Consider the following 27,919-nt stretch of genomic DNA (forward strand, 5'->3'; position numbering starts at 1 on the left):
CGTACTCTAGAAACTGCGAACTGATTAGAGGCAGGTTTTGCTAAACCTCGTCCATCAATCATTATTCAGCAGTTCGCAGATCAGTGACGTGGCTTTCGGGGAGTGTTAAGGTTTCTTGCTACCCTTCATCTCACTCTAATCATTCCTTTTTATCCTGGAAACGGTAGAAGACAGGTGAGACATCTTTATAAGATGCCTTTCGATCGGCTCGTCCTTTAGATCTGAGCACAAATTCGACTAAATCAAGCCTTCGCTAGTTAGCCTCGACGAACATTGGCTTGGCCAGAAATGCGATGGCCACGGTCGGTACAATTAGTATCATGACACACTCTCTTCCACGTACTCAACTACGACATCTTCTCCAATGTGTTTCCGCGCATTCAAGAACGTTGCATTTCCCCAGCCCGGAAGAACGACTTGGGTATATTTTAAATACGTTCCAGCTTCCACAACCACCTCAGCGGAGTATCCTGGTGTAAACCCATTAGGGCCCTGCCAAGTCGTAGGCGCTGCGCGACTAATGGTGAAGGTTTGGGCTATGTTTTCGTTCGTAAGGGTGGCGGTGCCATTATGCCTTCCGTTCGTTGTGTTGATGCTAATGGAGACATGGTGGTTAGCGAGGATGGTCAGGTCGTTCGCGGAAACATAGATGGGGTCCTCCGGGATCCTATTCGCACATGAGCACCAACTCCCTTAAGTAACAAAAGACAAGGTAGTACCATTCGTAGAATCCAACCCATCCCGAAGTTCCGTTAGAGAAAATATTTCCTACAACGCCGCTCTGACACAAGGCGCTAATGCGGGCGCATCTGGATTTTGGTACCCATCCAGCCCAGCCCAAAAGGAAGCCAAGTACTCATCAGCAATCATGTGCGGATGTTGTGGAAGCTGCAGAGAAGGAATGATAAGAGTTGCGGAGATAGAGGTGAAATTCGCAGCGGAAGATGCGTTAGAGTGTTGAACGACTGCACCGGCCCAGGTAGTGTCGAAGAATGGGTATTGCGCAGTGGCGAAGTTTGTTGCAAGTATCTAGAGCAGGAAGCGCCTCATTTTGGACTGAATGAAGAGCAATTAGACCGTTGCATCACTAGGGCACGCAAGATCAGAGCCATTATGCGGCTAGGGCTTGGAATAATTGCAAATGGGTTGGAGGGATAGACTTTTGATACGGAAAGAAGTCGCGCCAAAATAGGTTAGCGCCGTCCGACACGTGGTGAATGACATCATTTGCCGAGGTATTTCAAACGTCAGCTCCAACCTCCCCACCCACCTCAACCATCGGGACCACATCATCTCACCCATCAAGACCACGTGAACAACTTCCAAATGGCATCCAACTCCACCACAATTCCAATACTGGACTCCAAAACTGCCTATCTCAAAGCCGTAATGTACGAAGGTGTCACTGTCCTCGAAGGGACTGCCGCGTGGTGTTCGCAATGCAAGGCCATCGCCCCTGAAGTTCAAAAGATGGTTTCCGAATTCCCGGATGTGCATTTCTACACGTATGATGTGGAGGAGACGCCGGACATCGCACAGGAGCTAGGTGTCAGTCAGATGCCGACATTCAGTGTTTTCAAGGACGGCGATATTATGGAAGGAGTCACGGGAGCGAAGGCGAAAGAGCTAAGGAAGGCTATTGAGGAGAATTCGAAATAATGGTGCTGAATAGGCTGATATAATATGTGAGAGCCACAGTCAACCTCGCGCGGAAAGTGACAACCTGGACACTTTGTACATACCCACAAAACTTTGAAGGTGTGCTGGATGTGGATATCATACCGTACAAAATTCAAATAATCGTTACAGAATGTCTCTCAAAACCCTCGTTCTCGAAGTCAACAGATTCAGGAAAGTGGTCGGGATCGTTCCGACGCCCCGGTCCCCATGCATGAGTGAACATGCCAATTCTTCGGTATTCGTCCACGTTTTCTCTAGTCGGTTCGAGGATCAATCCGGAAAGGGTTGCGTCCTTAAACGTGCCACTTTCTCCCTTGTTCTGATTGCATACGGAAACTTCGCTATAGCCGAGAATAAGATGTAGGGCGCCCGAGGGTGGTGCTTTCCCTTGCGGGCGTTCCCGATCGTCGAAATGATCGGGACTTCTTTTAGGATAACGGTCCACCGCCCAGGATACTGGCGTGCAATTTTTTTTCATATAGGCAGAGATGCGAATGTATCCTCCCGATACTTTCCCCATTGGATCAGATCCAGCCAAAGTCACTGATACTTCTTCTATGTCTGCATAATATCTGATCGGGAGCATGTGATGGACATGCTCATTGAAAGTCTCAAAAGCTACGGAACCCCAAGACCATGAAGGTGCTTACGGAGGAGTTAGCTAGACCTTTGGGCTTGCAATCATTGTGGGCTTACCACGATATGTCGAAGGGTATGGTGCATGACCTTTGAGTGGCAGATTTCTAGTGTTAGGGCGTGTACGCCAAAGCAGTCCACGTAAAAGATCATTTCTCCACAGCCCAGCGACATACTCGTCGTTCAAAACCTGTTGAAAGCATTTTGCAAGGCCAGACAATGCAGGAAATCTGTCGTCTTCGTATGTAAGTCGGCACTTCATAAATTCCTCGGCGATATATAACCATTTTCGATAGATCTCTTTGGTTTCATGTTGCTCTTCATCCTTGTGCGTATATTTGAGATTCTTTAGCAGCAGGTTTGTCATTCTAAAGGGGTAGCCAGATCTACCCCACGGCGACAGATATCTTGTTGCAGGGGTGCCTTCGGGGAAGGTTTCGCAGGCTACTAGCTCGGAACACTCCCATGTGAGCTGTTGACCGAAATAAACGGAGCGAGGACTCAGTAAACGTTCCTGCAGGATCCAGCCACGGTCTGAGAGATTTGTCTTTAGGACGTCATCGTGCATCTGCTCCGTGTATCCAAAGTATTTTTCTTCATGGCCTTTTCGATGAATGGATACTGAAAACGCGGACGCTAATCGAGGGTCTCGATCAATGAACAGCCCAACAGGTTTCTTCGCCGCAGCGGAGGCCCCAAAGTTGCACACTGCATTGCGATAGACTTGGCCCATGATAGATGACTCTCTCTCCCAATCGCTTTCGTCATCCTGTAAGATGCACAGGGCGTCAATCCATATGTATCGAATATCAAGACGCTTCGCTAGGATAAGAGAGTCTTGAAAAGCCAAAGGCAGAATGGTCGGGTCGATTCGCTGTTTCAAAGTTTCGGCGTTCGATCTAAGCAACTTTGGCATGCCCTCCTGACGCCACCGATGACTGACTGTGACATATTGGGCTTTCTGAATGTCCATACCTTCCTCTTTGCATACAACGAGTCGGGGCCCGTCAATGTTGCCCATGTCGATCAGCCTCGTTGGTAGGGATTCTTTGTTTGCATCATTGAGACAACACAGCTTATGATCTCGTAGACACTTTTGGAGCCACCCCTTCATTCGCTCTAGGCATAAATCATCGCCGGTATTGCTTGATGGAATAGCTGAGGAGACGGCAATCGAGGGTCGTTCGTACGCATCACTTCCCTCTTTGATAATCATCTCCTCTCGATCCGAAACTTCAGATTGCAACCTTAGATAAATCTTGAGAAAAGCCGAAAAGAAGTATTCCCAGCCCGTCCCATCTCCGACCCCGAAGTAGAGGCGCACAGGGTCTTCTTTCTCATTCCCAATATCGTGGTTAGCGTACATTGGATCGTAGAAACACATAACTCCGTGAATAGGTTCATCCGGAGAAAGTGTGGATTTCAAAGAGCACATTCGATCCCAGAGTATGAGACATATAGGGCAACCCTCGCTTGCTGAAGTACGTATGGTCTCCCGCTCGTAGGGTATTCGAACCTCTTGGTCAAGGGGCTCCTCAGGGCGGATTAGGAGGTCTTTGCAGACGGAGCATATTGATGACTTAATCATGCTCTACCGATTTTAAACTATCTTCTAGGATTAGTTGATGCGTTTTATGTAACGAGAATATAGAAGCTCTGATTTAATTACTTTCGTCTAGAGTCTAGTACGATGGGGGATGAAAGGAAGCTACAACTCACCCAAATGGAAATTTTGAGACGTAAGCGACATTAACCAGGTAGAAAGGGGCAGATAAAATTCCTTTAGAGCATTCAACGAAATAGATACCTACCTAAGACTTGTTCAGTAGGTAACAAAGATGCAAACCACAACCCGGCCAAGGAAATCGAAGGCAAGAGAAGAAGCGCTTCTACCAGTTTCTTATTCAATCCCAATGATGAAAAAATGGAACAAAATTAAGTCATCCACACTCTGTTCTGTGCGCTACCTTGGAGAAACATAAGTAGACTGTTGGGTGCCTGGAAGTTGTTGATCGCTGGGCGCCTAATCTCACCAGAACAAGGCTCCGAACCGAGGCTGAGAACTAATTAGTAAGTTTGACTTTCCTGAATACAGCAAGTCATAGTTCAGCTCTGGGGCTGAGCTCGATCATACATGGCTAGAGGTCTATAGGAGTGGTAAGGAGAATACGAGTAGGCAGAATACTAGTACCGGCATTATTGATATCCCAAATTAATGCGTTAAACAGATAATCCAAACTATTGTAATTGTCTGCGTCTCAAAATTGACAGAATCGAAGTCAATGAAGTCTAGGTAGGATTCAGGACTGCCTGTACGTTTGGTACCCCAAGGATGCATGAAAATCCTAGTTCAAGAATATTCGTGGGGTTTTCAACCTACAACCTGCATAATAAGGCTCCTTGCTCACCCCGGAGAAACTAAGTACCTGCACTTAGTAACGCGTCTTTGACTAGTTCGGCATATCCGGTTTCGACGTTTCCTGATGCCTCCCTTCGTCGTGGAGATTATAAAATTTGCCGATGCCCTTTTCGAGTCCGGGGCGCCTATAACCACTGGCCGTATATTGGTGAGCCTCACGTGACCCGATAGCAAGGAGTATGCCGAATTGGTCTGGCTAAAGAAATCTAACGTATAAGGAGAAATAGATGTTTCCTCTACATCAATGAGGAAGTGCTCGACTCATTCGAGCTCACGAAGAGTAAATAATGCCTAGATGCTAGCAGATTCCGCAAGACCAAGAGGACGCTAAACGAAGAATCAGCAGATGGTAGATCAAAGCACAGATCCCAGATTCCACCCACCTCTATATGAGCTTGGGAGCTTGGGCAGTTCACCGACTCATCAATTTGAGATCTACTGTAATAATTTTTGTGACCAACCTATGAAGCTGGCAGATCCTGTAATTTTTTTTTCAATGCCTAGAATGTTAGTTCTCACCTAATATCTCCAGATATCGGCTTACTAGACTAGGGAAAGCGGCAAGTGTGCCAGACTCAACTATCAACTCACATGCGCTGTAGTTTTCCACTATTTCCTCCTATTGCTAGCGGCTTTCCACATAACCTCGCCGGAATTAACAATTCAGTCGTCTCTCTAGCGCATATAGGCTTCCACCTGAGCCCGTCCTACACCTTAAATCTAGAAATCCTTCACATGCAGCAACGTGAGATTATTCCTAGCTTAACAATTGCTTAAAGTGAATGGTTCGATGACTAAGTAAACGCTCTTCAAATCCCCCGCCACTTTTGTTGAGAGCAAACGAGTTGGGAGGGGTGAATATATCCGAGTGTATGCATAATACGTTTGGCGACACCGTTTGCGGTAAGTTTCAAAGTTTTGGACCGGGCAGCTGTTGAGAAATAACCCAAAAGAGGGGCTTCCAACGGGGGAAACGCTAATTGCTCCAATGTTGCACTACGCATTCTGGTAGACAAAGCTCGAAATTTCCTTCTGCCAGTCGCCCTCACCATCTTGGATAATACAGAACCAGACTTATCAGCAAGCAAGCTAAGTATACTATCAGAGATAAGTGCTATGCCTATTTAGGACACTTTAAACCTATACAGGAAGGTTACTAACCCAAATAAGTAATCAATCAAGTCAAGCCAGGACCTTGAAAACGCCAAACTTGCTTATTAGCAAGACTGTTGAGAGTGCATCAATGCAATGCGATCGGGCACCATGCCCCCGAGTAAGATTTAGGCGTCCTGGAAGCTCTTTGGGAAGGAGCTAGCACTTATCGGTGTCTTCGCGTTGTTCGGGTTCGATCAACTAGTTTGGGTATGGCATGTCCTCGATTGCCACCTATGGTTACAGGTCAGATACCGAATGGGATTCAAACTCAAGATATCATGATATGAATATACAAGCCGACAGTCGGGTCTTCTGGGAGTCCCAATGTCGGTCAGTCTCGCAGGAAGAAAATCCTGGTGGCCCACCTTTTTATAAGCCCGACAGAGGGGATGACAATCAAGGCACTTGTTCAGCCAATCCCGAGCTGTTTCCTAGGCGGTTTCGCATACGGTGCTTTCGGGTAAGAGCTTTGCTCTCAACTTAAGCGTGGCAAGCGTGATATCTCCAGGGCAGATGATGTCATCTTTTGCGGTCTCGGTAATAACCCCCTGCGACGGATTTGAGAATTCTTTGGCTATACAGAGCATAGAATTGATGTTTGGGAGGTTCCTCTTGTCGGATGAGGAGGCCTCTGTAGTTTGAACAGAAGACTTTGTGGCCATGGTTTCTAGGCTGCAGTCTTTATCGGAAGTGATTGATTGAATATATATGGGAGTTTGCAAAGCTACGAGAAGATCGGAAAGGGGCAAATTGTGGATATTTTACTTAGTGACTGAGAGATAAACTGCCTGAAAAGCAACCAATAAACGTTCGGGCTTGAGTCATGTGCCGTGCGAGCGGACAGTTACGAGGAGATAATGCGGGAAGTGGGTAGTACATATTTCATCACTTGCATTGGCCTACCCTCGAGCATCCTACGGTGGCATCTGAGCAATTCATATGTATAACTATCGAAACGTCCATTCCGTACACCTTGGACATAGAAAAACACTCATGTCCAATAAGCTGCGAAAGTAGTTAAAGTGAACGAGGAGTGCAAACAGTTGCAGAATCAAGCCGGGTGGTGGCTGGCCGCTCTTGTCTGAGGAGCGTTCAGGAGATACAGTGTAACAAGCCTGAATATCAATAGTATATCTACGGCGACATTTGTATTCCAAGGTTAGGTGATGCTCGGATTATTAGATACTCCGGTCTAGCGAAAAGTCGAGGTTCGTGCAATTGGAACTTCGCATTGCCCTCTTCACTTACAGCCACCACATCCATCGTCAATTTTCAAGAGAACAACATCGAGGCAACTAAATCTTTCATCTCAGCTCAAGGAAGTATCGGAGTAGCGGAACCGGAGTAGCGGAACAGGAGTAGCAGAGCTAAACGCCCTTTCGGAACCATCACGAGAGATGCTGTGGGACAATTAACCCCACTTTCCGTTCGATTTGCCCACCGTCGTCGAGGCAAACAGCAAGGATCATGCCTCATAACTTGATGCATAAGGCTGTAGTCGTTGAGACTCCGATTTCACCTCGCAACTTTGGCTAAACATTTTCAATGGGCACATCCAGTGAAAATTCGCGAAGAGTAGTCAGCCCTCGATCAAACATTCAACTTTACTCTCTTCAATGTATGTCTTTGATCTCAAACTTATATACCCGCCATATCCTTGACGTACAATACCTTTTGGATGCTGTCCTGAACAGACTATGAAGTGTATTCTCCCAGATAGTCTCCGCTAAGCCCACATCTCCAAATTACTCGATAAAATGAAAAAGGAACAGTGCTCTTCGTAACCAACTAACTGCGTGCCAATCATGATCCCGTGCTGGTGCCTACTACAAACTACGGTACTAACAACAGGGATTAACGCCAGTAATTCCGGACCAGCGCATAAATGCCTCATCGAGGTCACTAAAATTGCGCAGCGGACGAGGTACTGCCTGACGCCCACACCCGCACGCACGTTCCGATTGCTCCCGTTGTATTCCATACTCTATATTCACAGGTTCAAGAGGTAGTTTGGTTGCATTGAGTGTTAACGGAAAAGGATGAAAGCCAGCCATTGAAACAAATGGGTCAAATGTGTGTCGTTTTCAGTCCGGATCAAACCGTTGCCGTTACGTGCGATCCGAGATACTAAAGTAAGAGCCAAAAAGGCAGCAGCTAAGTAGTGGATCGGGTTCCTCCCACATGAGTCTCCACAGGCAGTCCGGATCCCTAAACCTATCACTGGGGAGTCTTATTTATTGTCAGAATCTGCCCTCGCAACAATGGCGGCACAACTCCCGTAAAACAATACTCCCCAAGAGACACACTCCTCTCTGCGAGTTTCTCCGCGTAGTCAATCAAGTGCCTCCCCCATTCCTCCAAGCTGATTTCACTCACAAATACTTTTTCTAGCCCTCAAGTCTGCCTAGCAGCTTGATTAGTGCTGGCAGCCGGGCGAGGCCGGAAGAGTGCGAAGGCATCACCGACAAGCAATAACTTTCCACCAAGCAAAAAATCCTTGCCGATATGCAAGGTATAATTCCTGAAAAGAACGGATCCTGCCTGTTTTCGAACATATCCGTGAAAGTTGGTGTCAAAAGTGATTCCACGCTCTAGAGCCTTAGCCTAGACTTCTTCCAGCTCTTCAACAGCTTTTCCAGCAAAGATAGAGGCCAACCCAATGTACATCGATCGATAAACCCTGCACAAATTTGACTCGTTTGTAGAATTTTTCCTAGTAGCCTCCTGGACCTTGTTTTCTGATGCGACTCTCTCCACATAACGTATCCCGCATGTTAGGGAACAATGTCTGAACACAACAACTTCCGGATGGTAAAGTGGACGCCATTGGCAGCGATAACCATTTCTGCCTCCAGGATGTAGTTTGATCGGTGAGTATGTCGACGTATTCTACCTTGACTTTCTCCCCAGACACATCTACGCTTGTCATCCGTTTATTGGTTTCATAGATTGCTGTGATCCCTCCTTATCTTTCTCCATCAACACATCCTTGAAACGTTCTATACAGGATACACTACATTGTATGAAATGACGGTTGACTCAGCGGAAACTAATTAAAGATTTATACCTGCTCACGCACAATCTCCGCTGCTTTCAAGATTGTTGCGTAAGAGTCTTTGCGCTTTGCACTGCTCGATGAATTTCCTGACATCTACACCAGTTCCAGGGCTAGCTGCTTGACTTTAAAGGACCTGCGGTGGGACTTTCCAAGGACGTAGACGTTGTGGCCCAGTGAGGCGAGGACAATCGCGTGCATTAGGCTAGCTAGAGAGCTACCAACCTTGAATATGGCGTTTAGAACGCAGGCATGAAAACTAGAGGGGATCTTACAATGATGATATCCTACGTGCTGCCCATGGTTTCGAGAGCCATTGTGTCTTGCAGTAGGGCATTTGGTGAGAGAGTTGAAAGAAAGTGGACACACTCACGGTTGCAAAATAATGGAATTCACTGTACCTTATATTGTTTGGTTGTAACGCCACAATATTAATTTCGAATTTTATGTCAGACGACAGGGGTAGGGCCGACTACCCTACGCCTATTTGGGTACCACCGCCACACACACTTAGAAATCAACTGCATTCACAAGTAAAAATCTACATAAAAGCGCAAGATTTGCCTTCGGCACGAAAACTCAGAATTCATACCTCATTATGCTTCACTTTAATTAAGATACATATCAAGCTGACTTGAAGCAGTCTATTCAATCCTTGCCGAGATTTTAAGAACCCGGCAGGACTATGACCATCTTTTCTTTTCCTGATGCGGCAGCTAAGTTGTGAGAGTTAGGAAGTAGAGGGGGGTGTTTATCTACGTGCAATCAGAGCAGGCATTCTGCGGAAACGGAACAGTTGGGAAGAGGATGATTGATACCCACGAAGTTTTTTTCGACACACCCGAACGGAGAGAGCATAGTACCAACATCATTCATTTTCACCAGCAACGATTCGTTCGTCCACGCTAGCCCTCCTTCAGGTGCGCTGAGTGCCCGATATCTAAGTATCATAACTACCAGTAGAGTCTCTCAGATCTCTGCTATAGAGACCATAGCCAAAAACTTCAATCATTTTCATAAAGACTCTCGTCCACGCAGAACGAACATACAAATTCCTCGACGATCCATTTTAGATCGATCCGTAGGCTTGGTGAGCAGATATTCATAATCAAGTCGTAGACTTGAAGTGATTAGGGGTAAGCTGGAAGGAGTATGAACATTCAGTGATCGTATACTCACAAATTCACGAAGACTGTCACCAAACCCTTACTTTATTTCCCCTGCCATTCCAACAGCATGCAACACACACTATAGCCTCATTCGCCTATTTTTCAACAGCTCAAACACCCTTCAACTCCGCGCAGCCTTTACCTAGGCATCGTATCACTTTCTTCTCTTCAACCATCTCACTACATTCATCACATCATGAAAGCTCTCAAGAAACCCATACCCCACTCTACACACCAAGCCCCATAGCCCACAGCCTTGCCATCTACCTTTTCATCTTTTAATTATTCACGCTGTGCTGACAGCACCCCCTCTACTCTCGCACTACCTAACATTCAATCTAACATTCAATCCGCCAAACGTCACCAATCCAGACACCATCTCTTGCTTACCTGACCAGTTCTTCAAGCACCACAGAGCGCACAACACAAGTGAGAACTTCTAATGTTTTATGCTACATCTCCCATGAAGTAGAGGCCACTCGATTTTAATCCACCGAGCAAGGAGGGAGCGAAAATAATCAGGCCCCACAAGGCGAGGCAAAGCGGTATTTATATACCTGGGTAGGAAGCCTGAAAGCACGTGATTGTTATTCGATCCACTCTCTCTGCCAGGCGTGAAAATCGCTCCGCAATCAATTTCACTCCCGACTCCACTCCGTTTACCAATTCTATCATATTTTCTAGCTTTTTTCTCGAAACCATCACGCCTAACATGAGCCACTCCTTGCACGGTTTTAGTCCTCCAACCTCCAACACACAACCTCCTGTCCAGACCCAGCACTCATCATTTATTATAACCACCATGATTGTATTGCCCCCTTCTACATATATCCCCTCGAAGGCGTTTGATAAGCAGCTATACAGATCAAATAGTAGCACTCCATCGGCTTAGTTCCCGTTCTTTTAGCGGAAACCATCACCGCAGATTTCTGGGATGTCTTTTTTTCCTTCCACATATATCCACTGAAGGTGCTTTATGAAGCGAGGGTCTAATTTATGCTCGTAAAACCAGCAATAAATCGTAAAAAATAGTGCAAATGCAGGTATCTGTCTTAGGAGAGAAGTTGGAGCGGACAGACATGTGACTAAAGTTCCCGGAAGAAGACATATGGTTTCCGCAAAAGAATGGAACCAGAACTACATGCAGTTGAGCGCCTGGATCTGGATGGTAGATTTAGGTAGTCGCGATCGCGATCTAAATCCATGTACTCAAATTCTCCGAGTTCCACTTCCGTCCTTTGTGCAATCATACAGTCGTAGCTTTATTTCTTCTCCCCACGAAGCCTCTTTTGCGATTTTTTCACCCTGTTTCTCTACATCCAGAAGCAAAATTCCACACGCACCTCCTTTCTCATATTCTTACAGTGGATCATAACTCGACGCTATTGAGGGTTTCATTTTGCCCCTACCCTCTCTCAGAGAAACGCTCACTATCGTTATACTCTGCCTTGTTTTTATTACTTCATCCCAATAATGTCGTCCAACGTGGTGTTTACCCCTTCATCATCTAGACCCAGATGCGGAACCCTATATTTCTTCAGCTGTTGCTATTATAGAGGAATCCATGAGTGGAAAATCGACAGAGCTTAATTTCAAAACTGTTCAAGTTGCGAGTTATATGGATGGAAAAAGAAACCAGAGACTTATGTAGCTGATTACCTCGACTTTTAGCGGGCACCATGGTGTGGAACGCGTACAGACTTATTGCAGGTCTGTTTAATCTGAGAGTTGGGTGGAGGAAGAAAGCGAGGAAGTAAAAGGCAAGGGGGGTTAGGTCCTGGAGGGTTTGCCGGGAGGAATTGCATGTGATATTCTGCTCTTGGAACTTCTAAGTTCTGCAAGTTCTCATGCGGAATCTTTCTAAAATCTGCTGGTGTCATAGCTGCCCGCTCCTGTAGCTTTCAATCTCAGCACATGTGTACATGACAGAATGCCACTGCACGGACAAACAGAACAGGGCGGCGATAAGAAAAATCGGTTGAATCTGGACCTGATCTGGTAAAATGAGGACTAGAATATAAGTAGAAAGAATATCAAAACGAGCCAAAGCGTCACCAAGGGCCGCCGTCTTTTTTCCATCCTTGTATCCATACGATTTCTGCACATCACACAGGAGAGTTAGAATGAACACCAGCACTCTACTCCTCCTCATGGATCACCCACTGTCTATCCTCGGACCTAAATTCACCTCATGCAGCCAGCCCCTTCAAATCCCACCTACTTAGCCCATCCTCTCATAAGTCGCCATCAAGCTCCCAATAAACGTCGTTATCAGCCTACTCTGCACCGCCACAATATCCTCCGGCACAAGCCAAATCGTCGCGCCCATTTTTCTCGCAATACTAATCGCCAACTTCGCATTCAAATAGCATTCTTCCTCATTTCTGCCTTGCGCCACAAGATCATAATCCACATAGCTGCTCTTCATGCCGGCCAGAACATCTAATAAAAACACCGCCGAGGAGAGGTTCGAGTCCTTGAAGGACCGGATCTGCGAACCTTTCCCGCCCTTACGCGCCATATCATTAGCCCATTTGATCATATCCTGGTCGTTGATTTCGCGCTTGCCTAGGCGTTGTGCGAGGCCGCGCAAAGTAGATACGATGTCTTTTCGCATGAGTTGCCAGACGAGGCCGAGAGTGAGAGTTCGCTGACCATCGGTAATGTCTGCGCCTTGCATGCCGGGTAGGGAAAACGAGTTCGCTTTTCCGAGTTCGACGCAGTAGTTCGTGTTTTCGAGGGCCTTGAAGCGCATTAGTTCGGCTCCTGGGCGAGGTTTATTGACGTGGCGCCATTGGACACTGCCGGGTATGACTTTATCGTAGGCTTGTAGGAGGACTGTGCCGTCCTTTAGATCTTCGAAGAAGGATTGCACGACGGGCTGGACATCTAAGGAGTTGAGCCATAGGGTGAAGACGCGGGCTTCGCGTTCGCCCTCCGCATCAAAATCGTCAATGTCGGCCTTCTCTTCCTCGGTGATGGGATCAAGGCCGGGGTGAGTGTTAAAGAGATTGGCGACGAAGGCGAGGTTGAGCTTGGGGTTTCCGGCTACGAGGGAAGTAGGAGTCAAGAACTTGCGGCAATCCAGGCTGTCGGCGTTCTGGAGGACTTGCTCCGCACGTTGGAGGAGATCGCGGGTTTGGAGAGGGGCACGGGAGCAGATATCTGGGGCGAGCTGGTTGAGGAGGACAGTGTAGTTCTCGCCATCTTTGACGTCAGTGGAGAAGTTGGTGACGCTATTCTAGTTAGCATGTCGCACCCATTTGCTGGAAGGCGGGTGTCCTTACGTCCTGTGCCACTTGGCATTCTTTAAATGGTAGTTGAACCACCTGAGCAAGATCTGCTCGGGAGGAAGGCGCAAAAACTGTTCGAGAGTCTCATCCTCCTCCAACAGCCGATACAACTCGGGATGAAGCTTAATGTCGATCTTACCCAGCAGACCCCGTCGGATGATCTGCCAAATCAGACCAAGAATCAGATGCTCGCGCACTTCAATGATATCTCCGCTGCCAATGTTCACCACGGAGCATCCGATACCCTTTGCAGACTCGATGACGATGTTGTTGTTCTCCGTCATGTGGAAGGCATTCAGCGTCTTGATCTTCCTGCCGACCCTGTTCAGCACGCGCTCATCAATCGTGTCCGGGACGCTGTCGTTGATCAACTTGGCGAGCACCAGGCCGTCCTTGCACTCGTCGAACATCTCGAATGTGTCGGTCGGGAAGGGCAGCCGGTCGCCAATATCGGGATCACCGGCAAGCACGGCATTGATGTGGCGCGTGAACTCGGTGCGCTCGTCCTCGTTGATGGTGTGGGTGACGTTGGCCGAGGAGCCCTGGACCTGGATCCTGCCGCCGCCATGGCTGGTCTTGTGGGCGTGGCCAGGGGTGGAGGGCGCGCTGCCTGTGCCGCCCCGCGGACGAGTCGGCCCCGTGTTCATACGCTGCTGGGCGGGCGAGGACTCGCGGAGCTTGGAGATGAGCTGGCCGACAGCCGTCAGTTATGTGCGTCTTAAGAAAAAAGTGCGCCGATCGGGCAGAATACGCACATCAACATAGTCTTCTAGCTCGACGCGCCGCGAGCTGTCCAATTCGACCTCCTTCAGGGCCTGGCGTACGACGTCGTACGGCTGGTGCTCCGTCTGCTGCGTCGACTTGATGACCGTGGCCTCGTCGAGGTAGCCCTTGTCGTCGACGTCCAGCTTGCGGAAGGCATCCTGCAGGCTAAAGATCTCCGACTGCTGGAACTGCGGATACTTTCTGTGTGCAGGCCATTGTTAGCTGCGCTGTTATGCTATGTACCGTGGAACCCGGGGGAGATGCATGGAACCACCAGGGGACGGACGGGCGGCCTACCTCTGAATCTTGATGATGTTCATGGTTGGAGGAAAAGGTGTGTGGAGAAGGTGCGTGTCTCGGGTCGAACAGATATAGCGGGCGCTCGATCTCTGCCTGGCTCAGCCTCTTCGTTGTGCGCGTTTTGGCGTTGCAGGTCCTTGCTTTGCTTACCCCCGATGACGATACGTGGGGCTGCCAAGGAACTCATGCTGCCCGAGGGGCAGGTGCGTGCCACAGTGGCTGGTCCGCTTACGTACGCTCCCTGTCTTCTTCCTGGATTACCTCACTCCATTCTTCGCCCTTCATTCAGCATCGATCGTCTTGATTCTAGGGAGTAGTTTTCGCGTCTTCTTGTTAGCAGGCCTGCCTCCACATAACCTAGGTGCAATTCTTGTCTCAAACTCATTTCTATCCACGTCCAACACCCATGGAGGTGCGGCGCCTGTGCCGCAAATGGAACCAAAGTCGGGGCCTAGCGGTGGAATCACGTATCTCGGCTGCTGAGATATTTGCCAACTCAATCACTCATCCCAGTCCCCTATTTCAACTCCTCAACTGGACTATCTACATCTCGTTCTCGAAGTTTCATTTAAATGAAGGAGCCCTTTGCCGCTTCTGGAAACACGCCACACTAAAGCTCCTGCCTTGCCCCCTCTCAACTCAAAAACTAGTATCCGAAAAGCCCCTCGAGATTTCTGCCTTAGAATGTCGTACGCCGGGGACTGGCTGTTAGATCATGCCATTACTAGACCTTTCTCTGGCTATTGTGTGAGACTTCACGCTACTTTGTCAAGAATACATCTTCAAGGACATTCTCACCCCGTCGCGTAAACTGTAATACCCTTCCCTCTACTAGCTGTTATGAAACCACAGAATGACTGTGAGTAGATTTTTTTGCAGACGAGCTAATCTTCTGTCTTCCTCGCACCAGACTAAAAGGCCTGACATCGTGGAGTTATGGAAACAGAATAATGGCTCTATGCTCTATTATGCGGCATCTGCTGCGCATAGCCTGCAAACATCTCCTTCGAGTGATAGTCACCTTGTTCGTAGTTTGCGACAAGTCGCAAATGCTCCTGACGAGCGCCTCACGACTTTCAGGGATGCAGCGCTGAAGCACGAAGTCTAGGAATACACTGTCCACGCGCTTGCTAGCCATGGATTAAAGGTAGAGATATTCGTACATCTGGTCCAACCCCCACTAGAGTGGAGATATTTATACGAAAATGTTGAGGCGACGAATCCTATCCTAGTAGTTGCTGTGGCAAGTGGCCTGTCGGAGATATACGTAGCACCTACATGCCTAAGCGTCGTACTAGTACCGAGGTACTTTTTGCATTGAATGGATTTGCCGTTGCTCATCGCCAGTAAGCGCAGCGATATTGCTGCTTTTCAGTGTCTGTTGGAATTCAGAGAGGGGATTGTTCCAATTCTACCACCACAATCATGTGCTCGCCATCGCGGTACAGAATCGTTGCTCACCATCCTATCGTTCAGATGGATGTCAACCCGATATACCATCGCTTTCATTCTAGGCAACTTCGCGAAGCTGCCATTCTCTCTGGCGTCAGGTATGGTAACACTGATATTGCAAGTCTAGTATACTCCTGGCCAGCCTCGAATCAGAAGGCTAAACTTGTGGAAATGATACTCAAACGATCCCGTAGCGTGCGCATGCAGGACATGGTCCAACAGGGCCTTGTGATGGCAACAGAGTAGAGAAATTCGGATAATTCTCGCTTGATTGTGGACTAGAAACCACAGCTTACACAGGGAAATCTCCCCTCTGATCGAAGCTTCTCAGCGAAGCCGTCAAATTTGATCGTCTGGCGGCCGTGGAGTTGCCCAGGGGGAAAGGGGCGATGTTACTCGATGAGGAAATGGCCAACGCTTCCAACGAGGCATATTACTGTACGATTAGGCAATTTTGATGCTTGTACGGGTGAGGTTTTGTGTACGTTCGTATGGCAGGGAGGATGAGACGTAGATGTATGTATCGTAACTGATACGGCTCACGTGATCTGAACGGGTAGTACAATTTGATTAAAAGTGCGCCGTGCTCTAGTTAAAAATCTCAGGTTATAGGTCTCTAGAAAAGCAAGATTAAGGACTATATATTAGACCCCAGCAACATAAGCAGAGAATTCTAAAAGGTTGCGAAGGGTAAAATGGGGGGCAGAGTTGTTTGAGAATGCACCGTCTTCGTTTCCGATAAGTAGCGTTCGGAATACCAAGACACGGTAATAGTCCCTGTAGTCATACCTTACGTCTTTCACTGGTAAGTTGTGGCAGTGAGGTTTGTAGTCGTTGGCCAGGAGGTTCTCGTGCTGTCCGGTTGGTATAGAGAAGCGATTAGGGCGTTAAGAGCAATCTGAGAGGTGTCCGTATAGATTCTAGAATAAATAACTGTTGCGTTGAGATGGAGCAGTGGAGAGCTAACAGGTGCGACTATTCAGGCCCACGTGGCAGGCCTTCAACACGGCGTGACATATCCATGGACCGTCTCGCAAAGAGTCATATCAAGTAGAAAGAACAGCTTTTGATTCCTCATTATCATTCATAAAAGGCCCGTCACCACCGCCTCATCTTTAACAAAGTTCTCATCCGTGGAATAAAAAATGTCGTGAGACTCAAGGCTGCTGATTGTGTATTCCAAACCCCAACCAACCCGCCCAGGTCCCCTCCAATAGAAGATAAAAAGAAGGATAAGGTTTTAAGTAATAAGGGCGTGTTCCACGAGCATACACTATTTCCAACTAGCAAACATTCATCATCGTAGATTTCGAAAAAGGGATCCTTCACGTCGTTTGAACTTAGGTCTTCGTCAAAAGCGCGTGCTAGGACACCGGAGTGCGGGATAATGAGAGAATGAGATTTTTCAGCCGCCACGTGCGTTGTTTGCAAAATGTCGTCAAATCTCCACCATGTCGTGTCGTTCCTTTATCGTCGGCCGCGCTGCCTCAGAATTCGAGTATATCAGGAATTATCAATATTGTCCTTCTACCGAGGTGGGTGTGGGAGTGAGGTAGTGAGGAGTGGCAGGGCGGCCCTTCAATCAGCATTCTGCATTCCCGTTCCAGGCCGTAACAAAGAAATAAAGTCGGTTTGTAGAAGGTACAGAATCGTCACCCGCAACACATTAAGCAATATAGCTAAACAGGAGTGTTGCATATGCTTTATGCTGCATGCAGGGAGTCGTATATCGTAAGTTAAAAGAAAAGATCCAATGGTGTGGCCGCGGGAACGTCGAGGTTCCAGAAGAATGAAACAGTCGTTAAAAGTCGTAAAATGCCCCCAATATGGAGAAAGTTGGAGAAAACACAGGAAATGAAAGGGAAATTTGACACAAAGAAAAGTCCGTAATGGTGAGAGAATGTAGTTCTTGTTGATTGGTGGTTCAGTCGTTCAGGTTTAGATCCTCGCTTCGGAGGAAAACAGGAAAATAGGATAAGCGGGTGGTGTTTGCTGGAGGGGCTCGTGTGCTGGCGGCAAACAAGCAGTGACACTAAAAGAACGCCTGCTGAATGCGCGCAAAGTCACCGGACCTCATAGGAAACCCCGCCGTCTATTGCAAACTTCGAGATAGGCTGAAAGCCGCCGCCCAAGCAGATAAGCAGATTCAATCCGGCTACCTCCGGGCACGCTGCGTAATTGTAGATCGTGTTCGTTGAATTCCATGGTTGGGATCCCGAGAGTACGCTGCACCACCACCAGCCCCGCCTTCAACAGTCTTGCGTCTTTTGAGGCCATCAATATCGTCCCCTGCGGCACTGTTAGAGCGAGCGTATGGATCTTGATCATCTTCATCGTCTCGGGCTCGTTTAGGGTTCACGGAGACACCATTGGGGGTAGCATATGCTTGGCTGGGGTATTGAGCGACAGCACCTGGTGGTTGGTAACTCTCTGGAGGGGGGTTACCGTTCGTGGCACTACCCCTAGTGTCGCTCATAACACTATAGAGATTGCTGGATGGTCCTGTTTGGCGCTGTGGAGTTGGATAACCCGAATTCCATTGAGTCTGTCCGGTGGTTGTTGTACGGGGAGTTGCACGGCCTGAACCATTCTGGTGCGGAGATCCCGTCATCTCCGGGGACAGATGCGGATGGTCGCCGTGGATGGGACCAGGCGCCGTGCTGGAGGCATATGCGTATGAGCCACGATTCGCGTTGTAAGGGGCGTTCGTGTGCGTATACTCGTTCTCGTTGTCGTGATCACCCTCATCTTCGCCTGCTGCATGGCTCACCTGCTCGTTATTCTGAGCAAGCATACCTTCCGAAGGCTTCACGTCTCCCTGATCTGTGGTTCGCGCAGGTGGTGCCATCTCAGTCTTGGGATAAGGGCCATCTTGTACAGGTGGACGATAACCCATCATCTGCTGTGACTGAGTATTGTACTGCGAAGGCTGAGAAGGTGGCGCGGAATACATCGGCCTTGAGTTGTCATAGCTCTGAGCAGTCGGATAGGCCATACCGGGCTGGACTTGGCCTGGGGGTGTGCTCGCTGGAGTGGTCGGAACGGAGCGCGTGTTGCTCAGACCAGTATCAATAGACAGCGGTTGGCTGCCTTGGATATTCTGCACATTAGAACTGCTCCACTCGGAAGAGCTGCCCTGGTAACCCATGCCCATGAGACTTGAAGCACTGGTGGGAGGAGTGGGGAACGTATGCGCCCGATCGAGGCCAGGACGGCCCGCCGAGGGGTGTGGCTGGATGGCGTGTGGCGGTTGTGACATCGCCGCTCCAATGGGATTGCTCATCGAATGGTGATGGTGCAGCGACGGGGGCTGCGACGTAGTGGGCCCAGTCAGATATCTTTGGGTCTGCATGGGGTCAGGTCTACGGTTGCGTTCTACCGCGGCCATCGCGGCGCCTCCTACACTTGCCCTTGTTTGATTTGAAGGGTGGTAGAGCAAAGCCCCAATGTCATGCACAAAGAGAGGATATAGTTGCTCTGTAATCTTCTCCTTGTTTGCAAACTCCAATGCGCGATCGAATGGAATCCTGTATGGAATTAGAAATAAGACAGAATTAAGCTTAGTGCAATACAACGTACCAAACGCCCTTCAAATGCATCGGGCCGATCTTGACCACGTGCCTAGTCTTCTCGCTCTTAAGAATGCCATCTCTACGCCCTCGTGTCATGCCAGCCACATTCAGAAGCTTGGTGCCATTAATCATGTGATTGTCTAGCCGATTGTCAGCCAATGGTGTGAAGTGTATTGACAAGAATGGTTCTACCTTCACGTCGAGCAACACATACTCCTTTAGCTTCAACCTGAAAGCACAAACTACCCTCATCTTCCCACAGTGTTGCGGTGACCCTGGGTTTCATCCCAGGAGGTGCGATCTGTCCTGTGTGATCGAATTGATGCTGCGGGTAGCTTTGTGAGCCAGAAAGTGATGATGTCGGCGCACCGGAGGTCATTGCTGCGAACAATTAGCCAATTTCGGTTAAAGGAACCAAATGGAAGACTCACCGGGAAGCTGAATGGCCTGAGGCACCAAGGCATTGCTCATGGAGGATGACGCGGGGAGCTGGGATGGAACACCATTTGGGTAGCCATATGGAGGATATCCAGCTGGAGCGGATGCGTATTGTGGGCCTGGCTGCAGAATTGAAGGTTGTGGTGGATATGAATAGTGCGACAGACTTGAGGGAGCGGCCGAGACAGGCGCATGAGCAGTTGCAGCAGACATGTGTGGTTGATGCACGTCGGCATACGATTGCATCTGGTTCATGCTGTTGTAGCCCTCTGGGGTATACCCGTAGCTTTGCTGTGCGCCGTACGGAGAGCCTTGCTGCTGCGATTGCACATTCAAAGGCTGCCCGTCACGGTTGAGGGATTGCGGAGTCTGCTCTGGCGAGGGAGTCTTGTAGCCTGCCTGTCCGTTGACGGAGGACGAATAAGAAGTATTGGAGCTGCCGCTGCTGTTTACCACAGAGCCCGAGCTCAATGAACCACCCCGAGGCGAAGAAGAAGTGGAGGAGCCACTGGCTTGCGCTTGTATCTGAGGCAAAGCAGGCAATCGCTCGCTGGACACTGCGGGTCTTGGGGCGTAATGGGAGTTGTACCAGGTGTCGACTGGGCCTCGGGAGTGGACCGACGAGATCGATGGGAGCTCCAGCTTTACGGTGTTAACGAGAAGTCGGCTAGAAGGTCGCCGCAATATTGGGAAACCGAGAAAGTCCGCGTGGGGAAGTCTCTCGAGTCAATTCACCAGATAACCGAGACAGCTCAAGGGTGGAAACGGGCGGACAACGGTCTACAACAGTAGGTTGCAGAATCTGCGCACGTAGCCGGAGAGACGATAGCTGGACGCTGATATAGTTTGATACTGGCCCGGGGATCAAGCGGAGGTGGAGACGAAGAAACTCTCACCGCAAGTCGGTCGGTTGTTTGCTATTGAGGGCTGTCGTCGGTCGGGCACAGCGGCAGGCGGCCAAACACGTGGGCAAACAGGCTCGCGGCAATTCAGAGTCGCAGCGATCCCGAGCGTGCGATAATAATCTGCGACTTCTCGGACTGAAGATTTTCGCGTTTTGACTTGGCAGAGGTCTCGCAGTGGTACGGATGTTTGGATGTTTGGTGAAACACTGTGCGATTTCTGGCAGGAGCGGAAGGAATGCGAGGTCCGCGTCTGAGGCTGCGTACTGAGAAACCAAACGCTGCAATCAATGCTAAACGGACACAAAGCACGTCGTTACGTCGTCGCAGTCGTAAATCCTAGAAAGGATAGCGGAAATGCTTTTGGACGCTCGATTCAAAACACACAAAGACAGAAAATGACGACAGCCGGCCGGGAAGAATAAGCTGGAGGGCGGGGTGACAGTGCAATATCCTATCTCATGAGCTAGGCTGGCCGGAGATGTTTCCAGCGAGGTCGTCGTCGAAGCCGGATCAGGTTGTCACGTCGTAGTCGTTGCGCTCGGAAGCAGCTGCGGGCCGACCAGTAGATATGGCGGAAGCAAGAACACTGTGCGTCAAGGTTAGCAAAGAGACATAGAGGCACAATGGCATTGACAGTCACACGCACCACCGCCGTCTATAGAGAAGAGAGACAATGCAGAGCCAGAGAGAGGCTTTTTCGCAGGCTGCGGTGAGGAGGCGGAGGTTTAGAGGTGGAGGTGGTTGGGATGTGACGGTGATGCTAGCGCCGAGAACCAACCAGCCAGAGAGAGATAGGCGAGCACGGGAAATGCTAGGGCGAGGCCCGGCAAGACACTGGACGGCAGAAAAGCAACGAAAGGAAGGACTGACGCTGGACTGAGACGACAACGAGCGGACGCGGAGCCTCTGCGCGCGGGAGCAATGCTGCGATGTTTGCGTGGTGTTTTGCGGAGGGAGAAGGACAAAGTCGTTCTCGTCGGCGATGCTGCAGTGCAGGATTCTCTGCAGCGCAGAGAGCAGGCAGGCCGCAGGCTAAGAAGGCTGACCGAGACAGGCGAGGCACGCACACACCGCAGGGCAGTCCGTCCGGTGTGGCTCTCTTGGTCGTCTGGGAACGGCGCTGGCGGAATGGCAGGATGGCAGCGCTGCTGAGGGAGCGTCTGCGTGGGCGGGACGGCGCGAGTTCGCAGACGTGCGGCGGACGCGAAGCCAGCAGCGAGATGAGGCCGCTGCAGAGCACGATGCCAGTATGCCAGAGACCAAAGACGAGTGCGTGGAGGGCGCAGGCGTCACTGTACCTAAAAGACGGGTGGTGGAGATCTCTGGGGACTGGGAGCTTTGCAACGCACGCCCACGACTCGCCGCCCGGAGCAGCACAATCTAAAATCAATTCGGGCTAGCAGAACATGTGGGATGGGGGTGCTGGGGGGTGGGCCGGACAGCGCGCTCCAGAGTCCCGTGAAAGGGCAAAGGCCGTTTCGCGCTGGCAAGCACAGACAGCCTGGCCAGGTGGACGGACGCTGCTCAGATGCTGACTGGGCTGATCCACCGTCGATGCCGCAGACATGGGGACATGGGATAGAGACATGGGGTGGGAGGAGACAGGGAAGCGCTCGACAGCGTCCGCCATGCACGCAAGCGAGCCTGCGACTCCACACGACCACCACCGGCAACGCGCACCAGCCACCTGACGACTGGCCACGGCCGCCAGCACGAGAGCACTGCAGCGCCGTTTGCTCCTGTGCCATCAATAGACGCCAGGAGTAGTAGTGGTGGTGGTGATCAGGAGAGATGAGAGAGGGGTGAGGGGTGAGGAATGCTATTTTTGCGTCCTCGTCCTCGTCGATATCAAAGTCCGCGGCGAGGTCAATTGGAGAATCATATCACGGCAAGGATTTGTTGGCACCCAAGTTTAGCGGGCGTCTACTTTTTTTACAACACCACTGTGGCCGCGCTGGCTCTGGCGTTGGCCGGGGTCCCGATAGGGAGAAGACGGCTGAATGGCGGCAGCCAGTGATGGCGGCCGGAGATATTCATCGTGCAAAGCAGAATACGCGGGCGGCGAGTGAACCGTTTTCTGGGCCAGAAACACCTCGTCCTTATTAAGCTGTAATGGAACGGAGGCCGGATGAGCACTGAGCAAGCGCTTGTTGCTGGATGAGCACCCTCTTCGGCATCCTCCCTGTCTGAACTGTTTTGCTACTGGGCTGGAAGCAAAAGCATTTTCATAGCCCTCTGCCTACGGTAAGTGGGCCGGCAAACGCGATGATTTGCACTGCTGCTGCGAGTCAAAGCTGGCGCAAAACTCAATTGTCGAAAAAAGCACCGTCGGGAGGCATGGCAAGCCACTTCCTGTCCTGAAACGTGTGCAGAACTGCCGCGTGCTCTGCTGCGCTGACTTGCCCTCCTCTTTTCCGCTTTCAAAACGGGCTACAGATGCTCCAGTATCAGGTTGGCCGACAAGAAGAAAAGAGAACAGACGTGGCCGGGGCATAGACCGTGAATAGCGACATTGCACTCAGGCTAAATGCCCGCCATCCGCAATCCAACGACGACACCACTCCTTGCGCAGGGATATTCCCAAAGGCGAACGGGATGGACGGACGGCCGGCCGTGCAGGGCTCAAGTCTGGGCATTATTCAGACCTCTTGAGTCTGGTTGGCTGGCTGTTCTCGCAATCCGACAACTTGGGGACGACGTCTACAATTCCCAGGCTGAGGCGAGTCCGTCACGCCCGTCTCTTGCTCGCCATCCCCTCGTCTCCACCAACACCAGGCGGCCAGCACGCTCAATAGATCCGCTGGCCGTCGAGACTCCCCAAGGAAGCGACATTGCCGGAATCATCGTCAACAGGGAGGCTGGTGCAACGTGGAGACTCGAGAGAGTGCGACGATCATGTCATGTTAGCGCGAGCAAATGATGAGAAAGTTCACGGCTGCGAATCGAGCGCTGTCTCCACTCGACGTTGCTGGGCCTCCCTTCACGGGGAGTTCCCTTGACCAAACGTGCCGACTGTACCACTTGCTTGGTGTTGGACGTGGGACGCTGGAGGCGGTGATAGGCCCAGAGCTGTTGCGGTGTGAGTGATGTGCTGGCCGATGCTAACGCTTTTCGGCCCCCTCAAGCCACCCGCCCTCACACTCACACACATCTCCACCTCGAACTCAATATTCAGAACCGTGCAATTCCTCGCGGCCTCAGGACGACGGGGCCGTGATCAATGTCCCAGCACCATGGGTGGGGCGTGTCGCGGAGACACAAAGCCGTTCGTTCTGGCCAGCTGAAACATTCATTGCAATACGGCGCAATCCGCTGAGGCGTCTTTATCGCCAACAAGTCCTTGTTGCGAAGAGGCGGGAGCGAAGAGTTGCCCAGATCCAGGGTGGTGTTGAAGTTTCCTATCACGGGTTTTCTAGCACGGGGCAGCATTGACACCTGCCACCCCTCCCAAGGTTTCAATGCGAACCTTGCCCATGACAGCCCCAACTGTGGGAAGAAAAGCATGCCAGCCATCCTTTGACAGATGGCATCCCATCTCAGCCAGCTAGTCGCCTCAGGCGCCAAACTTGCCGTTCGCAGTGCCCGTGATTCGATCCTGCTAGCCGCGCACCATTGTTCATTCCTCGTAGCTAACGAATCACTCTTCCCTGAATGTCCTCTTGTCAGCGCCGGCGCAAAGTGAGACATGGTGGAAGCCCTGGCCGTCGGACAATGGCCATTCCTCCACCTTGTGCGACGACTGACGGCATTTGGTGGCAGCAGCTGGTGGACAGCAATCGAAAAGCATCCGGCATCAATCGGCTCTGCAGCACATCATCGAGCATGGGAGGCCGGCATTTGCTCTCGCGGCCCAGTGAAACAGGCACAGGCCTAAGGTCCTTGACTGCACCCGAGGATGAGGCTGTAGGACAGTGGCGCCCTCAACCGACCCGCGCAGTCGCACCATGTGCAGCAGTCTGTTGCTGAGGGCCAACAGAAGGTCGTCCCCTCTGTAAGGGCCAGTTGCACATCTCTCGCGTGGGCCAAAGTGCCTTGCTGAGGAAATGCAAAGGTGGAAATAAACGTGCAGCGCATCCGGCGCGATGTGGAAGGCGCGGATCGTGGAGCGAGGCCCGCGCCGGCTCTACATGTAACTTTGCTGACCACCCTCGACGGCGAGATAGGAAAGTCAATATTAAAACCGACAATATTTGATATGGCCATTGACCGATTAGGACTGGACACGAGCCAGCAGTGTCGAGGTAGGTCACGACGGCTACTCAGCACACGACCACCGTCTATTCTCAGATATGGGGGAGTTGGGGGATATCAAATTAGCGACCTCCTGGATCAGCTTCGACTCCCTTGAGATATTGTTCTCGTGAGGCCGACCACAATGTGGGGACTGTGTCTCTTGTCCGTCCAACAGCACAGGACGAGCAATCTAGAATCGGAATCCGTAGGACGGCGGGGGTGTCTCGCCGCGCCCGAGATTAGACAGTGTCGTCCTTTCTCGTCTGAGTCTCCCGACACAGCCGTTACACGCTACGAATGGCTATCCTCGCTAATCAAGGCGTGAGGTTGGGGAGATGAAGAAGGTCCAGCTTCCAGAAACGCTCAACGTTGATGGCGATTCAACCCGCAGAAGCAAGCGTGCTCCAGGCCGCGATCAGCTGCAATCTGTCGCCAGCGTTCCTGCATTTATGAGGCCGTCCCGCAATACGGCCACGCCTGGTACGGATCGAGTAGATGATTGGCCATGTTCTTCCTGCATTCACCCGTCGTTGCATATGCGCGTGATGAAGAGGTATCCTTGCACGGCCCTCCCCCCACCAAGCCAAGCCGCCTGCCCAGCCCCAGCACGAACTTCAGCGGGCAACAGTGCGCGATATTGGCCGCCGTCGCACACATCGACACACCACACGTCGCGGCAACTTCAACAACAGCAGCAGAGCAGCATCAGCCTGCCCTCCTCGCCGCCGCCAGGCCTCCGCACCTCTTCGGATGGGGGGCACGGCACGCACAGCGGATCGATCAGATAGGCGCTGCTCTGCCAATCAGCGCGGGCCACGTCAAACTCACGCAGAGCCGTTATCGGGGGCTTGTTGTCGTCTTGAAGCCACGGCTGGCGTTTGCAGGCGACACGGGCCTCTCCTTGCAGTCCGAAACAGGCTCGAGGGATGGTCAGCTCTCCCGTTGATTGGCCCCTGGTTTGAATGGCTGAGGCCTTCACCGGATTGGCTTCACGGCCGCTTGTCATCTCACCTCATGCTCTGCTCCTCCGTTTTCTAGCGTGCGCTGCGGTATCCTCTCGTCCAGACACTCCTCACCTTGGTCCCCAACAATTCCAAGAATGTTCAGCTGGAAGCTGGACCTGGAGCTGGACGAGAAGGGCCGCTCTCCACGTTTGCCCGAGTCTGTCCTAAAACGTTTCCTCCGTTTTTGCCGTCAGACTCTGTCAACACCATCGCAGCAGGTCCTCACTCCATCTTCTCTCACCGCTATTCTATTCTTGAGCCCTCTGACCCCGTTCTGCTGGATAGACTGGGATCTCTCAATATAAGTGTCCCAGCAGGCATGGATTGCGATACACGGCAGGTCCTGCCCCGACGCCGCAAGCATCCTCTCTGCATCCTTCTGCTCTTGGGGGCCGCAGAGCTTTTTCTGAATCCGGGCTCGCTCGACAAACTTGCTTTCCCCGCAATCGTGCCGGTGCATTTTTTTTTTTTGAAGCAGCTCTGACGCTTATCGAGTGCCGCTCCTGTGCAGCATCGTGACTCTGCCCTTCCCGCAGCAGCCTGCCTGGCCAGATTCAGATTCCTCCCAGGCATCGAAGGGGCGCCGCTCATCACAGCACATTCGGTTGCTATTACCCGCATGCTAAGCACGACATACCTGCTTGCATCACATGCGTCCGTCGCCGTTTCTTCAGGGTACACTGCAGTTTGCCAGATGGCGTGAAGCGAAATTACGTCGGCTGTCTCAAACAACATGCTTTTTGCTTCAGGGCTGAAAGAGCCACAGTGCCAGCTGGATAATAGTGCAACGTACTGATCTATATATCCGTTCCAGGCAGCTACCCCTCTCGAACACGCGTTCTATACAATGCCTCGGCGGCATATATGAATGCAGGTTGGGATGTACCATGCACATGCAGTCATTCTGCCTGTCCGCCAATTCGCCCAGACGACTTTCACATCTTGGAAGCCCAAAGCTACGGATCACTACGACCCACGATGCAATGCAAATGCGGTAGGAGTTCGTATCGTACGTATAGGACTTTGAATCTCGTTCTCGATTTTGCTCGTTGCTGTTGCTTTCGCCGTTTCCTGCGATACAATGTCCACAGCGCTTATTGATAGAGAATTGTCAATCCCCATTATTCAAATCTGATTGCTCGGACGAAGGGGCATCTAGCCACTTCTTCCAAGCGCTATTGTCCACTATGGGAAGTAATATGCTACTTCCTCCCGGTTTCTTTTCCCTATCTTGTTGATTGAGGGAGAAACATCTTTCCTCAACTAACTCCTTTTGCAAGATGAAGCGAACATGCGGCGGTTGGGTAAATTGCATGTGCCATTTCGCTCATTTCGGCCATCCCTGACATCAATATCAGAACTCAATCGACACGACTCGCTTTCGAACATCAGTTCACGCACTTGACTGGGTGTCCCTTCCGAGGCTCAAAACTGCGATCTCCGGTTACAGATCAAAAATTTCCATGGGAAAAGCATCTGACGTCTCGTGTCTGCCACCAGACCGCACCCCGATCCAAACCATGCCCTTGCACGCTTTGTCCGCCAGCTGGCAGGCTAACCTTTGGAATCTCAACCATGGTTTAAGGTACCCCACCACGTAGACACCAACGCCATGAGAGATTGTCGGGAGAGTCTACGGCTTCTCAGAATTGGAGTTTAGTGGGGAGGTGGCTGGCGCGAAATATTCTGGCCCTTCACATGGCTGAAGAAGCTCGCGCAAGGCTTCTGACAAAGTGTTACGAGAAGGAATTGCCCAAGTTATCAGATATCGAACGATGCCGCCAAGCTCATGATAATTTGAGAAGAATGAACCACGGCTCCTTCCACATACCAGAGCTTTTCA

At 50.8% G+C, this 27,919-nt stretch overlaps 8 protein-coding genes across 8 annotated transcripts; 2 read left to right on the forward strand and 6 right to left on the reverse strand.

Annotated features, from left to right (window-relative positions):
• The first annotated feature begins 1,272 nt into the window (after window positions 1-1,272).
• BDR25DRAFT_299907 (thioredoxin-like protein) lies at window positions 1,273-1,812 on the forward strand. The gene has a single exon (XM_033689255.1). It carries the CDS (start codon window positions 1,327-1,329, stop codon window positions 1,657-1,659), a length of 333 nt encoding a protein of 110 aa, XP_033555089.1. The 5' UTR covers window positions 1,273-1,326; the 3' UTR covers window positions 1,660-1,812.
• On the reverse strand, window positions 1,726-2,326 carry BDR25DRAFT_9249 (uncharacterized protein). The gene has a single exon (XM_033699248.1). It carries the CDS (start codon window positions 2,264-2,266, stop codon window positions 1,793-1,795), a length of 474 nt encoding a protein of 157 aa, XP_033555090.1. The 5' UTR covers window positions 2,267-2,326; the 3' UTR covers window positions 1,726-1,792.
• A 15-nt stretch (window positions 2,327-2,341) lies between these two features.
• On the reverse strand, window positions 2,342-3,430 carry BDR25DRAFT_205585 (HET-domain-containing protein; the record flags this gene model as incomplete). The annotated part of the gene is made up of 1 exon (XM_033684458.1): window positions 2,342-3,430. One exon carries the CDS (start codon window positions 3,428-3,430, stop codon window positions 2,342-2,344), a length of 1,089 nt encoding a protein of 362 aa, XP_033555091.1.
• Window positions 3,431-5,917: 2,487 nt separating this feature from the next.
• BDR25DRAFT_348512 (uncharacterized protein) lies at window positions 5,918-7,153 on the reverse strand (the record flags this gene model as incomplete). The annotated part of the gene is made up of 7 exons (XM_033694424.1): window positions 5,918-6,033; window positions 6,090-6,294; window positions 6,340-6,614; window positions 6,656-6,705; window positions 6,739-6,880; window positions 6,919-6,971; window positions 7,029-7,153. The coding sequence occupies 7 exons, from the start codon at window positions 7,151-7,153 to the stop codon at window positions 5,918-5,920; spliced, it is 966 nt and encodes a 321-aa protein (XP_033555092.1).
• A 51-nt stretch (window positions 7,154-7,204) lies between these two features.
• Window positions 7,205-12,307, reverse strand: BDR25DRAFT_348513 (uncharacterized protein; the record flags this gene model as incomplete). The annotated part of the gene is made up of 37 exons (XM_033694425.1): window positions 7,205-7,310; window positions 7,370-7,422; window positions 7,494-7,585; window positions 7,627-7,678; window positions 7,725-7,792; window positions 7,827-7,874; window positions 7,922-8,064; window positions 8,112-8,283; window positions 8,353-8,479; window positions 8,519-8,639; window positions 8,674-8,842; window positions 8,876-8,903; window positions 8,970-9,041; window positions 9,072-9,204; window positions 9,237-9,313; window positions 9,373-9,417; window positions 9,477-9,523; window positions 9,580-9,589; window positions 9,630-9,700; window positions 9,740-9,898; window positions 9,936-9,968; window positions 10,007-10,150; window positions 10,233-10,294; window positions 10,350-10,377; window positions 10,405-10,436; window positions 10,479-10,514; window positions 10,594-10,878; window positions 10,940-10,970; window positions 11,029-11,199; window positions 11,247-11,342; window positions 11,394-11,419; window positions 11,478-11,519; window positions 11,576-11,621; window positions 11,696-11,778; window positions 11,816-12,012; window positions 12,042-12,261; window positions 12,303-12,307. 37 exons carry the CDS (start codon window positions 12,305-12,307, stop codon window positions 7,205-7,207), a joined length of 3,330 nt encoding a protein of 1,109 aa, XP_033555093.1.
• On the reverse strand, window positions 12,077-14,591 carry BDR25DRAFT_338874 (uncharacterized protein). The gene is made up of 4 exons (XM_033693318.1): window positions 14,470-14,591; window positions 14,163-14,373; window positions 13,402-14,096; window positions 12,077-13,350 (listed from the first exon to the last, which is right to left on the reverse strand). The coding sequence occupies exons 1-4, from the start codon at window positions 14,490-14,492 to the stop codon at window positions 12,336-12,338; spliced, it is 1,944 nt and encodes a 647-aa protein (XP_033555094.1). The 5' UTR covers window positions 14,493-14,591; the 3' UTR covers window positions 12,077-12,335.
• A 3,488-nt stretch (window positions 14,592-18,079) lies between these two features.
• On the reverse strand, window positions 18,080-20,189 carry BDR25DRAFT_207142 (apses-domain-containing protein; the record flags this gene model as incomplete). The annotated part of the gene is made up of 4 exons (XM_033684518.1): window positions 18,080-19,451; window positions 19,504-19,636; window positions 19,689-19,877; window positions 19,928-20,189. 4 exons carry the CDS (start codon window positions 20,187-20,189, stop codon window positions 18,080-18,082), a joined length of 1,956 nt encoding a protein of 651 aa, XP_033555095.1.
• Window positions 20,190-22,630: 2,441 nt separating this feature from the next.
• On the forward strand, window positions 22,631-27,782 carry BDR25DRAFT_348517 (uncharacterized protein; the record flags this gene model as incomplete). The annotated part of the gene is made up of 28 exons (XM_033694426.1): window positions 22,631-22,641; window positions 22,694-22,814; window positions 22,850-22,934; window positions 22,980-23,023; window positions 23,071-23,283; window positions 23,336-23,452; window positions 23,493-23,723; window positions 23,747-23,922; window positions 23,965-24,232; window positions 24,292-24,327; window positions 24,363-24,492; window positions 24,523-24,692; window positions 24,747-24,866; window positions 24,891-25,074; window positions 25,103-25,199; window positions 25,253-25,318; window positions 25,354-25,393; window positions 25,423-25,614; window positions 25,656-26,001; window positions 26,044-26,111; window positions 26,138-26,530; window positions 26,588-26,751; window positions 26,782-26,858; window positions 26,891-27,159; window positions 27,236-27,270; window positions 27,320-27,380; window positions 27,435-27,673; window positions 27,707-27,782. 28 exons carry the CDS (start codon window positions 22,631-22,633, stop codon window positions 27,780-27,782), a joined length of 4,029 nt encoding a protein of 1,342 aa, XP_033555096.1.
• Between the last annotated feature and the right edge of the window lie 137 nt (window positions 27,783-27,919).

The sequence above is a fragment of the Lindgomyces ingoldianus genome, assembly GCF_010093535.1.
Source record: "Lindgomyces ingoldianus strain ATCC 200398 unplaced genomic scaffold BDR25scaffold_1, whole genome shotgun sequence".
Classification (NCBI taxonomy): domain Eukaryota; kingdom Fungi; phylum Ascomycota; class Dothideomycetes; order Pleosporales; family Lindgomycetaceae; genus Lindgomyces; species Lindgomyces ingoldianus.